Source organism: Jaculus jaculus, chromosome 19, assembly GCF_020740685.1.
Source record: "Jaculus jaculus isolate mJacJac1 chromosome 19, mJacJac1.mat.Y.cur, whole genome shotgun sequence".
NCBI classification, from domain to species: domain Eukaryota; kingdom Metazoa; phylum Chordata; class Mammalia; order Rodentia; family Dipodidae; genus Jaculus; species Jaculus jaculus.
Genome location: NC_059120.1, coordinates 34,791,427 through 34,804,385, shown reverse-complemented (window position 1 = coordinate 34,804,385; position 12,959 = coordinate 34,791,427). Strand labels below are relative to the sequence as shown.

At 47.2% G+C, this 12,959-nt stretch overlaps 1 protein-coding gene across 3 annotated transcripts in view; it reads right to left on the bottom strand.

Moving 5' to 3' along the window:
• Vtcn1 (V-set domain containing T cell activation inhibitor 1) overlaps positions 1-10,527 on the bottom strand; it is a 75,309-nt gene extending 64,782 nt beyond the window's left edge. For all 3 annotated transcript variants that reach the window (XM_045138414.1, XM_045138413.1, XM_045138415.1), the window contains exon 1: positions 10,436-10,527. In XM_045138414.1, the coding sequence (XP_044994349.1) occupies positions 10,436-10,458 (23 nt within the window). In that variant the 5' untranslated portion in view covers positions 10,459-10,527. The remainder of the gene's footprint in view (positions 1-10,435) is intronic.
• Between the last annotated feature and the right edge of the window lie 2,432 nt (positions 10,528-12,959).

Below are 12,959 nucleotides of genomic sequence, written 5' to 3'. Positions count from 1 at the left end.
TGTGTATGTGCACTTGTGGCATCCCATATGCTTGCCTAGGTCAGGGGCTGGTCACCTGCACTGGCCAGACTGGAGCATTGTGCGTCTCCCTTCATCACTCTTCTGCCTGGTCTTGTTTTGAGCTGGAATCTCCTTTTACTGAGTCCACAGCAGGCAAGATTTCACAGATTCTGGGGTCTTTGCTTCCCTACAAGACTGAGGCTTCAGGCACACATGGCCATGCCCAGCTTTTTTATGTGTAATCTAGAGTTTTGAACTTGAGCAGCCTCAGGCCCTCAGGCTTGCACAGGAAGTGTCCTTAACTGCTGAGCCAGCTTTTCAGCTCATAGTGCATAGACTTTTATGAGCTAATTCATATACCTAGCTGCTGCTTATAAAAGCTTGTCTATAGAAGATGTCTTCCTTAGTCTTTGGATACTATCCCAGCAGCTATTGATGGAGGGTGAGGTTGCCATTGTGCAAGAAATTCCTCTCTTCAATACTTCAGGCAAAGCCTGACCTGCAGGAGACTCTCAGTGGGACAGCAAAGGCCCAGTAACAGAGGAGCTCCCTTTTTTCTAACTGGCTTCAGTGGGAGCTCCTCGGGGTATGGGGTATGCTAGAGTTCTGATCTCTCCTCTCCATCCCACTCTACTCCCAAGTGTAGCATTGTTTCTAAGTTCTGGGTCAACAGTGATCTGCAAGCCTAACCCCAACATTCCCAGCACGCTGTCGTCCTGAAGGAGCCAGCATGAGAAAGCACCCAAAGAAGCCTTGCAGGGGAGCCCCACTGAGCTGGCTATAAGGAGGCAGAGGCGACTGTGGACTGTCACAGGGGCGGGGAGAGTGGCTGGCTTCTGCTAAATTGCAACAAGCCTATGCTAAGAACATTAGATAAAGATCCCCTGACCTAAGGGCACCAGAAAGATACCATGAGTTTCCCATGGACTTGGGCTTGTAATCACCGAAACTTGGCCTGTCCTCAAGGAAGGGAAGAAGATGACCAGAAGTAGGTTCTTGGGGAAACTGAAATCAAAGGTCAGCTTCTTGCCTGGAGGAATTAATTCCCTGGCTGACTGACTCTATCCTGCCACAGGACTTTCCACCAGGACCTGCTGGAAATTTCCCAAGCTTCCAGGGTATTTGGCTGAGGGTCCTCTAGGATCTAGAGGCAGCTCCCTTCTACATAGCATGTGGGAATGATGGTACTGTGGGAATGAGCTATGGGAATGTTTCTTATGGACCTTACAAATAAGTTTTTTGAGACTATTGCTGTGAGATACTAAACTCCTTACCTGTAACTTGTCCTTAAAAAAAAAAAACAATCAACATGGCTAGGTTTCCTCTGCCTTGGTGTACCTTTGGCTAAACAGCATAGATGACCAGTGTTCATAAGCAATGCTTAGAGGTGCTGACTGATCTTAAGCTATGCTTTGCCCTAGTTGGGCTCTTGACTCATAGCATCATACATGTATAAGAAGTGCTGATCATAAGATTGAGGAAATGAGGTCAGTCAGTAAGAGCCAACAGATCGGTTGAAGGTAATGGGTGGGTTTAACGTGATTGCTCTTGTGATCAGAGTGTGTTATGTTCTGGATCAGCAGAGTCCAGCAGGTCACACTCCTACATCCCTTCCTTTAACAAATGTTTAAGGATTAGCCAAAGTCGAAAGCTCCTCACCCTTTGCTCATGCACTATACTACTTGTTCAAGTATGGCTTGTCACTGTGTGTTAAATACAAACGGCGATGCGCACCCATATGCGGAAGCCATGGCTGCAGTGAAGCAGAGCTGCGAAGGAGATGAGGGCTCTGCTAATGGCTCTAACCAAACTTCTGCTTCTCTCCCTCAGGCTGCTGAGGCGGCCAGCCCACGGCTGTGGGGGTCACTTCTAGTTCACAGGGTCTGCTCCCAGAAGCACTTTGCCCACTTTTGGATAGGAAAATTCCAGGAATTAGTCTTCAATTAAATTCAGGGTTCTGCCCCAAAATAGGACAGTGATTTGCAAGCCTAACTCCAACATTCCTTGCACACTGTTGTCTTATTTTTTCTTTCTTTGAGACAGGGTCCAGGCAGGCCTTCAACCCACAGTATTCCTCCTGCCACAGCCTCCTGAATGCTAAACTTAGTTTACAGGCATGAGCCACTATGCCTGGCCAGCACTTGCACCTTCCTCTCTCGTGCCTCACAGAACTTTATGAAGCCTAAGCCAGCCACGTACATGTTAATTGTCCCTATGCTGCTATATTCTGTTCCTGAACCTTGAAGTCTTTTGGCAAAGGAACAAGCCCATCAAACACAGAAGAGGAATGACAGGCTATGTCCCTGTATTCAATGCAGGTTCCCTGATTGCAGAGCAGTCACAGGAGGAAAATTGTCATCACAGAACCAGGTGTAGACAAAAAGAAGCCAACTTCTACTGCTCAGGCCCAGGTTGGGGGAGGGAGGAAGGAGCAGAAAAGCACGAGAATGTGGTGTCATGGGAAACAAGAAACACAAGTGCTTCAAGGAGGAGTAGAAGTGTCTGGTTGGATTCTGTTGTAAAGACAAGAAAGACAAGAACAGAGAAGCAAACACTAGATTTGGCAATAAGAGGCAACCAGAGGCATAGACAGGCATGACATCTTGGTATAGTGAAGTAGGAGGGAATCACTATTGGATGGTGGTTGATGGTATGTGCTTGTTATTTCAAAGGTCTCAACTTACAAAATTCTCACAGGTCTATGATGTAGGTTCTGATATCCTCTCACTTTATAGATGAAGAGGTCAGGCACAGAGAGGATGAGCAAGACCACGTAGCTAGAAAGTGGCAGAGACCTGGCTCAGTGGACAAAGTGCTTGCTGTTCAAGCCCACGTACTGGAGACTAACCACCAGAGCCCCTGGGAAAAGTCAGAAGCTATGGTGGGTGTCCGCAATCCCAGCGCGCTGACAGTGAGGTGGGAGTTGGGGTTGTTGTCCGTGAACAAAGAAATGAACCCCAGCAGATCAAGCCCAGAGAGAAGCTTTGCCTCACAAGGAGGTAGAAGGCAATGGGAAACCCCAAAGCTGTTCTCAGAACTCCTCCCATGTGCCACAACACATGGGTAGCCATAGTCACACACCCATGAAGCACATGTGCACACACTCACACACACACACACACACACACACACACACATAAATTAAAGAAAAATAGAGAATGGAAGAGCAGAGAATGGACAGAACCAGGCAGCTTGGCTTCCATTCCAGGAAACCAGTCAGACTGATCACTGCAGATGACTCTTTCAGCAAGTTTGCAGAGAAGGAAAGAAAAAGATAGTTGGAGCGGGCACGGGGCTGATAAGTGGCTTTTCTTTTTAAGAGAAAATGTTGCCACTGGGGAGGCACTGCTGACTATTTGTGGAGCAGCTGTGCATGAGCTGGGAATGGAGATGGATCCAGAGTACACAGGCTGACCTTCATAAGAGCCTGGCAGATCTGCACCCAGGAGTCTAGCCCAAGGGCAGATAAAAGGGAACCCATGACTACCTGTGAGAAAGACTAGGAGAAGGAGAACCTGTCTGCTGGTTTCTATTTTCTCAGTGAAGGATGAAGCCAGATAATTATCTGAGACCCAAGACTGCAGTGGGGTTTGCAAGAAGATAAGGAGAGATGAGAGAGGAGATTGAGAACTGGTCACTGAGGGCTGGGGGCCGGGGAGGAGGAGCCACAAGAAGGAAGCAGGAGAGCTAGGTGAAAGGTGCTGTCCAGGGTCCCCTAGTGTGGGCTTGCACTCCGGCTCTCTCAAATCTTCTGTGGTATTTATAACATGAAAATTTTCACTTTAAATCTACAGAAAATGAAAGAGGGGATGTGTGCCCACCCCCCACCGCTGTACTGAGTGCACTCAGAAGTGAGGGGCGTTCCAGGCAGGTGGCTTAGGATGGAGAAAGGCTAGTAGAAACTCAGAAACTTTAATGTTTTCCTTTTATTTTCATCAAAACCCTGACTTTTAAAACATTTCTTGTCGGGTATGGTGGTGGCGCATGCCTTTAATCCCGGTACTTGGGAGCAGAGGTAGGAGAATCGCCATGAGTGAGTTTGATGCCACCCTGACACTACCTAGAGAATTCCAGGTCAGCCTGAGCTAGAGCGAGACCCTACCTTGAAAAGCAAACAAAATAAAAATTTCTTAAAGAAGGATGTGGAGTGATAACTGACCTCAGGCAAGAGTTATGTGGGTTTGGATTAAGTCTTTGCACTTTTCCTAAGGCCTCAAGGACTCCATGAAAACTGCTTTGGCAGAGTTCTGAGAACTTGATTGGGCATCAGAGGGGCTGTACAGCGCAGATGCTGGGTCTACCCACTTCTGTAAGTACTCACTTGTACCAGTTCCTGGTTACAAGGTTAGTCTGAACCTTGGGGAGCAAAGGGTTCCCTGTGTCTTAAAGGACAAGAACTAAAGAGACAACATCTCAAATTTTCTGAAAACCCAGAACATTTGAGACTAAACGTTCCTCTTATGCTTATCCCTCTTTCTTACTCCAAGTCACTGTATTGTCTTCTACAAACACGGGAAGGTAAAATTCAGTGACAGTGGTGAACACATAAAGTGGTTAAGTCTGTTCAAGGCATTGCTCGGTGGTCTTTACAAGAACTACTTCAAACGCCTTCACAACAGACTAATTTCTGGGAGTTGTTTACTGATGTTATAAAGGCAGGAAGGTTAAATTACTGACCTAGGGTTATACCATCAGGAAATTGAGAGAAAGACAGCACACACAGCTGAGACTGTCTACTATTCACAGACAGCACACACAGTTTAGACTGTCTACTATTCACAGACAGCACACACAGCTGAGACTGTCTACTATTCACAGACAGCACACAAGCTTAGACTGTCTACTATTCACAGACAGTACACACAGTTTAGACTGTCTACTATTCAAAGACAGCACACAAGCTTAGACTGTCTACTATTCACAGACAGCATACAAGCTTAGACTGTCTACTATTCACAGACAGCACACAAGCTTAGACTGTCTACTATTCACAGACAGCACACAAGCTTAGACTGTCTACTAGTCACAGACAGCACACAAGCTTAGACTGTCTACTAGTCACAGACAGTACACAAGCTTAGACTGTCTACTATTCACAGACAGCATACAAGCTTAGACTGTCTACTATTCACAGACAGCACACAAGCTTAGACTGTCTACTATTCACAGACAGCACACACAGTTTAGACTGTCTACTATTCACAGACAGCACACAAGCTTAGACTGTCTACTATTCACAGACAGCACACACAGTTTAGACTGTCTACTATTCACAGACAGCACACAAGCTTAGACTGTCTACTATTCACAGACAGCACACAAGCTTAGACTGTCTACTATTCACAGACAGCACACACAGTTTAGACTGTCTACTATTCACAGACAGCACACAAGCTTAGACTGTCTACTATTCACAGACAGTACACATACCTTAGACTGTCTACTATTCACAGACAGCACACACAGTTTAGACTGTCTACTATTCACAGACAGCATACACAGTTTAGACTGTCTACTATTCACAGATAGCACACAAGCTTAGACTGTCTACTATTCACAGGCAGCACACACAGTTTAGACTGTCTACTATTCACAGGCAGCACACACAGTTTAGACTGTCTACTATTCACAGACAGCACACACAGTTTAGACTGTCTACTATTCACAGACAGCACACACAGTTTAGACTGTCTACTATTCACAGACAGTACACACAGTTTAGACTGTCTACTATTCAGACAGTACACAGTTTAGACTGTCCACTATTCACAGACAGCATACAGAGATTAGACTGTCTATTATTCACAGATAGTCCACACACTTTAGACTGTCTACTATTCACAGACAGTACACAAAGTTTAGACTGTATACTATTCACTGGGTTCCTCAGCTGAGCCGGGGGTGGTGGTGCATGCCTTTAATCCCAGCACTCGGGAGGCAGAGGTAGGAGGATCGCCGTGAGTTCAAGGCCACCCTGAGACTACAGAGTTAATTCCAGGTCAGCCTGGACCAGAGGATGAGACCCTACCTCAAAAAAAAAAAAAAACCCAAAAACAAACAAACAACAACAACAAAAAAGAATCTGGGGCTGAAGAGATGGCTCAGTGATTAAGCTGCTTGTCCACAAAGCCAAAGGACCCAGGTTTGATTCTTCAGTACCCAAGTAAAACTGGATGCTCAAGGTGGCACATATATCTGGACTTCGTTTGCAGTGGCTACGAGGCATTGGTGCACCTTCTCTCACTCTCTCTTTCTGCCTCTGTCTCTCTTCCCCTCTCTTAAATAAATAAATAAATAAACCATAATCTGGAGAATGCAGTGACTAGTCTCCCACATTTTATGAGAATTGGTTGTCTGTTTTTTAATTTAAAATTTTTTTAATTTATTTGAGAGTGACAGAGAGAGAGAGACAGAGGCAGAAAGAGAGAGAGAGAGAGAGAGAGAGAGAGAGAGAGAGAGAGAGAGAATGGGTGCACCAGGGCCTTCAGCCACAACAAATGAACTCCAGATGCGTGTGCCCCCTTGTGTATCTGGCTAACATGGGTCCTGGGGAACCGAGCCTCGAACCATTAAGCCATATCTCCAGTCCTGAGAATTGGTTGTCTTTAAAATACCCCAGAGACAGTTAATTCTGTCATTGGGCATAGAACCAGTGGTCACGAAAGTGACGCTGTTTGTGTGGTGATCCAGCCATGTACCAGGCACTGTAGGGAGGAATTGCATAAGATGAAAGTAGCAAGAGCTGACATTTATAGAACATTCAGGATGTGCCAGGTACAAAATGCTCATGCTGTTCATATAGCTCTGGCAGCTAGTTCAGCCCAGTTTTGCAGATAGGGAAATTGAAGCTTATAGAGGGTATGAATTCACAATGGTGTAAGTACATTTAATCCAGGTATCTATTTCCAGAGTCCAGATGTGAAGCCACAGTGCCAAATCCTCTGATACCCACCTTCCCCACAATGAGCATGACAGTCTAGTCCTCAAGGGTCTGACCTAGTGAGGAAAGCAGAAAGGCACCAGGAACAGGTCATCAGAAACAAGTCTGGCTATGAACATAAAAGAGGCAGCTTTGTAGGGTACCTACAACTATTCTAGCAGAGTTCAGAGCAGAAGTGGGTTGAAGCTGGGTGTTGACAGAAATGGGTGTCATCACAGCAGGTGGAGATAGGGAAGAACACCATCTTCGCAAAACAAAGTGCTCTCAAGAAGGGATGGAACTAATGTACCACCAATTCAGGTTATTTCGTCCAATGCATATCTTATGCCATTTTCCAAATTCCACTGAACTCATGGGATGGGTCCGAAAGATCCTGCAGCATTAGATTTAATAGGTCCAAGAAGCTAACAGTTGGGCTTATCTTTCCAAAGGGTCTAAAGTCAATATGACTTCTCTGAGATCGACCCAGACCAGGTCCAGGCAAGCTTTTCTCACCAGACAAGTGTGAACCAAGCATGTTTCTAGCAGCCATTGCCTGGGCTGTCTGAGTCAGGCACTCACTTAAAACCTGGGAGAATGGCATACCAGGAGTCTAGAGCAAAGCTTGCTAGCTTCATGTGTTCAAGCCTTCTTCATCTGCTTTATCCACCTCTATTGAGTAAAGAGATGCTGACTCCCTTTCTTCCCAGAAGCTTCCTTCTTTGGACTTCTTCCTCAAGCATATATCTCCTGTGATTTCAGATGAAACAGAACAATTTCACAGAGTACTTGCCCTATGCCATCCATGAAACTGTCCTGCTGGCATGCCTGGCTTCTCTGTTCTGACCTCTTCCTACCTCCCTTGCTATTTATTTCCAACTCTGTCCTCAACTCCCCATCTTCTACCCACCTCGGATGGTGCTGGTCTTCACCTGTCCGTCTCTGGCCCCTTTATCTTCGCCTTAGGCGATGTGATGTGATCACTCTGTGCCTGTGAGCTGCCGACACGCATGTTAATCCCAGCCCTGATCTCTCCCGTGTCCTCCTCATGCCTTCTGCTGTACTCGGAGCTGCTTCAGCTGATGGTCCCAGGGGAATCTCAGATTCATTATGCACCAGAACACTGCCATTCTTCCCTCTCCTTCAGTTTACCCAGCCCAATCCAGAAATACAGAACCTCGTGCATCTGGTGTATATGGGTTCTTGGGAATTGAACCTGGGTTCTTAGGCTTCACAGACAAGTGCCTTAACCACTAAGCCATCTCTCCAGCCTGCATTTTGTTTTATTCTGTGCCCTTCCCACTCTTTCCCATTTGAGTCCCACTAATTCATTTTTCAAGACTCAACCCAGCCATCTGACTCAGGAAATCTTTCTCAAGGCAAGGAGGGGATATCATGGTACCCTCTGTCCCATAATTTATGAATGGCATCTGTGGGAATCTCTGTCTAGCATTAGTTACATATATACTCTGGTCAGCATCTTAGTCATCTTTGTCTCGGAGTCTAATGCGACACCCAGCACAGAATAGATACTTATATTGTTCACTGGGATCCTAACTTTTCCACCCCTGGACTCCAATTAGTACTTGACAAGTGTTCCATGGTGAATACTGCTGCCCTGGACAGCCATGATGGGGACAGTTGAAGGCTTTGGCAGTCTGATTACTCTTAACAGCAATCTGCTGGGGCTGCGGAAAGTGTTAGGCCCTCACGAGCCCTCTCCAGCTCCACTGAGCTTGCGAACACCTCAACGAGAGGTGCTAGCGTGAATCAGGAAAAATATGGAGAAGACAGGGGCATTTGGGGGCCAGGAGAAGATAGTGGTCTTCTCAAGGGGGTTCCACCTATACCACAGGGCAAGGATTCTGGATCCCGACTCTCATGAAGTGGCTCACGGCCCCTCTTCCTGGTGACCCCTGTGCACCAAGGCCCAGCCACCCTTGTGGCTTGCCCCTCTTTTGTCATCTGAGTATAGGAACAGCTAACAAGGTTCCCAAGGCCAACAAGAGGAGCCTCTGTTGATCCCAATGGGTCTCCAGAGGGTGAGGGACCTGCATTTTGAACACCCACCTCTGGCTGAGCCTCCAGCAAAACCAGTCTGGCTGGCTGTAATGTATTATTAGTAAGCCCACACACCTGTCCTTGGAACAACAGGGCCACTTGTTCCATGTTTCCATCCATGAGGCCAAAGCTGGAGAAATGTGGAACAGAGGACCTGGGATGAAGGGTGCAGGGACAGGGTTTTAGAGTGAGATAGGGTGGGTTTAAAATGACCTTGCCCAAGCCGCAGGCCTTGAGAAATGACTTGGTTGCTCTGAGGTGACACCGAGACTTCACTGGGTGACGAGGAGGAAAGGACACTACTAAATGGCTCTGAGGGTAAGGCGGGAGGAGGGGTGCTTCTTGTGAACGTTCGCACGGGCTGTGGCCATCTGCCACTTCTCCAGGATGCAGGTGGAGAGCGCATAGTGTTCACACCAGACCCACAGAGGAGGAGCGCTGCCCAGCCCCCTCCTCCCCTCCCCTCCCCTCTCTCACCACCCCCTCCCCCCCCCACAACATTCCTGCAAGACTGGTGGTTTCAGATGAACACGAGTGAAGGAAATGGTGTTCTGTTTCAGGGGAAAAGAATTTTCTAGGCTGTCTCTGGGATGTAATTCTCTCTCAGTCTTGTCAGACTTTTCACTTTTAATCTTTTTAGCTTCTTTATTCTAACCTCTCCCTTACATTCTTTTTTTTTTTTTTTATTGTAAAAGACACATAGAAATTGGAGTATTGGTCCTTTAAACAGCCCCTAAAATCAACAAGTATATCTTCTTAAAATTGTAACAAGTTGAGACTGGAAATAAATTACCAGCTATTTTAAGGTAAAAAAAAAATCATATTCCATCTCTTCCAGAAAGGCAAATTATTGTCTTGAGGGAAAAAAATACTGTAATATTTGCTAAGTGGGGAGCAAAGGATAGCAAAGGAACTTGCTTTTTTTTAAATTCAATTTCTGGGGAGTTATGCTACTGCAGGAGCAACTACCAAGGTTTCCTCTCCAAGGAGCTGCCAGAAAATTGAGCTAGTGGTTAGAGGTATTGGTGTGAATTGCTCAGTAATCCAGAGAAATTATACCCACAGAGAAGAGTTAAGATGCTGTCATTTCCTTCCTTCTGAGGGCTGCCAGAGGGTCCCCTGCATCAAAGCCACACCCAGTCGGCAATCCCTTCCCATCCGTGCAGCCCCACGCCACCCAGCTCCTGTTCCCAGACTCCTCAGTGAGCCCCCATCTGCTGCACACCCCCTTCTGTCCAGAACTGGTCCAACACTTGCCAGCCCTCCACGACAGCTCACAAACCCAAACATTGCCTACCCATGAGTGTGTGCCCTGGGGTTAGGCTATTATCTGGCCCAATGCTGGATCCTGCAGGGCATAAGAGTGGCCCTGTAGGACAGCTCAGAGGTTCTTCTCACACCCCAAAGAGCCTACCCATGTCTTAATCTATCAGGAAGAAGATAAAATCACATTACCTCCAGAAGACAATCTGCCCCATGTCAAGGGAAGGGCTCCTTCCCACAGCACGGCCTGGTGCTGGGTGGGCAGAGCTACTGCTGCCTCCTGGGTGCTGTGACTCACAGCAAGCTCCAGTGTGCTGGCCTTAAGTAGTAAGGGCCGGGCGGGGTGCGTGCGGCTGTAGAGGACTCAGGTATGAGGAAACAGCCCTGTGGTACAGAATTGCCTGTGGCCCTCAGCTCTCAGCCAGCCTGGGAAGCCAAGGCCCTTTACAAGCTCTGACTTGAAGGAGAGCAGAGAGGCCCCCAGGCCCCACCTCAGGGCTTGTATTCAGCACGGTCTTTGCTTTGTAACTGTGGAAGGGAGCTCCAGAGAAGGAGGTCAATTTTCAAAACAAGAAAGAACTGGACAGCTCCCTGAGTGCTGGAGCTCAGGCTCAGGAGCAGGCTGGGTCACCCCGTGGTCTCACTCACACAAATGGCTCATGCTAAGGGGACCTCAAAAAGGTCGTGAACTAAAGTGACAAGAACCTTGAGTTTGTCTCTCAAAACAGCTCACCTTGGGCTGTGTAGCTGGATGGAAAATTCTCCTTTGGTTTTATTTTAGTGGGAGGCTGCAACTACATCACATACAACTATTGCTGAAGGCGAGTAATCAGCCTTCAGATTTCTGACTACAAGGACTTTCTTAAGGCACATCCTCACACTGTAGCCCAGGCAATTCTTTGGCATCAGCCTCCTGAATGCTGGGATATGGCATAGGGTGCATCTGAAGGAATGAAGCTGGCTCCCTTCACTTTGTTTTCTCTACACCTGAATGGGAGATGCCCATGAGCACTGGATGACGGTCGTGAAAGTGGCCAGGCCTTTTGCAGAGCCACTCCAGATTGGACTTGGGTTCTCGGAAGAGCCATGGAGGAGAGCCGAGAAGGAGTACTAAGAAGTAAGGAGAAAGGGGGACCACAGAAAAAAAGAATTTCATAGTGGAGAGAGCTCTATAGTTAGACAGAGCCAGGCCAGTATCCTGGGAGGCTTTGGGAGAAACACTTCACCTTCCTTCACAGCATCCCTTATTGGGTTGGTTTGGTGGAAGGTCCATGTGCCACCCTTTCCCCAGAGTAAGTAAACAACACCCTGGAACCTACATAACATCCATGAAGATGGGTCTCTCCCATGTTTGGGAGGCCAACATCAGTGGGAACAAACATTTCCACAGTTCTTGTACATTCTGACCAAAAGCCCTGGGATTCTGACCAATCCCTCACAGTCTTGAAAAGAGGACCCTCACCTCAAATGCCTCCAGCCTCCACCTGTCATCACTAAGAGATGGTCCAGAGAAAGTCCTGGAGGAGAACAAAATGGGCCCAGCAAGCAGTCCTCTGACAGGGAGAAGTGGCCAGGGGGCAGCTTCTGACAGGAAGCTGACAAAAATGCCTCCTGCCACAGGGCAGATACTTCATGCAGGAATGTAAAGCTGCAAAACATTCTGCCACCCTTGAAAAGGATCTACCACCACAGGAGAAGCTAACTGACAGTAGTAAAGACATGAGAAGACCCACTGAAGTGATGGGGGGATGGGTCGGTGGTGCTGGAAGCATTGATCTCTCTGTGGAGGGGGACTAGAAGCGCTGATCTCTATAGCCTTTGAGGGACACAAGACTCCTGATACCATGCTCTGCTAGCACCCTATGAGTGTCTGCTAAGGCTCTCAAGCTGTCTTGGACCCAGATTGTCTTCTTTCTCTCTCCCATAAGCAACAGGTTTCTGCATGGTCTGTCCTCTGTTTTCTCTTCTCACAGAACATGTCCCATCGTGACCTCAGATACCACTGTACTTCAGTTGCCCTATGTTTAGAGAAGGCAACATGTGTATTTCCAGCACTGGCTCATGAGTTCTGTCCCTACACAGCCAGCTGCTTAACGGACATCCATACTTGCTCTCCTTTATAGCACAAAACTAGAAGAATCACCTGGAATGTCCAGCCCTCTCTCCTCTTGGTTATACCTTGACCACACAGTAGCCTCTCATGCTAGCAGCATAAAGGGAATGTCTCTTCTACATTTGGAATAATCTGACAAAGATTAAAACAAAAAGGCACAAAATTGATTATCAGCAAAAGGATCAAAGCTTAGCACAGGGGGGTATAGGAGTGATTATCTACTCGACATTATTAAAGAGACAGAAAACCTTTATGCAACTTTTTCGGTAGGGGAGGAGTATAGACAATTTTGAGGGCTTGTTAGGGCAACTGGTCTGTAAGCCAGACTCTTTGGAACTTGAGTGGAGCATACTGAGGGGAACATATTATCTGGCAGGGTTAAACTTCTCAGTCTTATTCCTGAGCCAGGTACTGGGTCAGGGTGGGATGGAAGCAAGCATGCTCCCTTTGCTGTGTGCTCTTAGTGCAGACGAGGGCTTCCAGAGTTACTTCTGAGCCTTGGGTGGGCAGAAGCAATGCAAGCTTTTCCTTCAGGACTATCCTTTGTGTGTCTCCAAGCACTGTAATTTGGGGGCATTATTCTTTGAAATATACATTTAATAT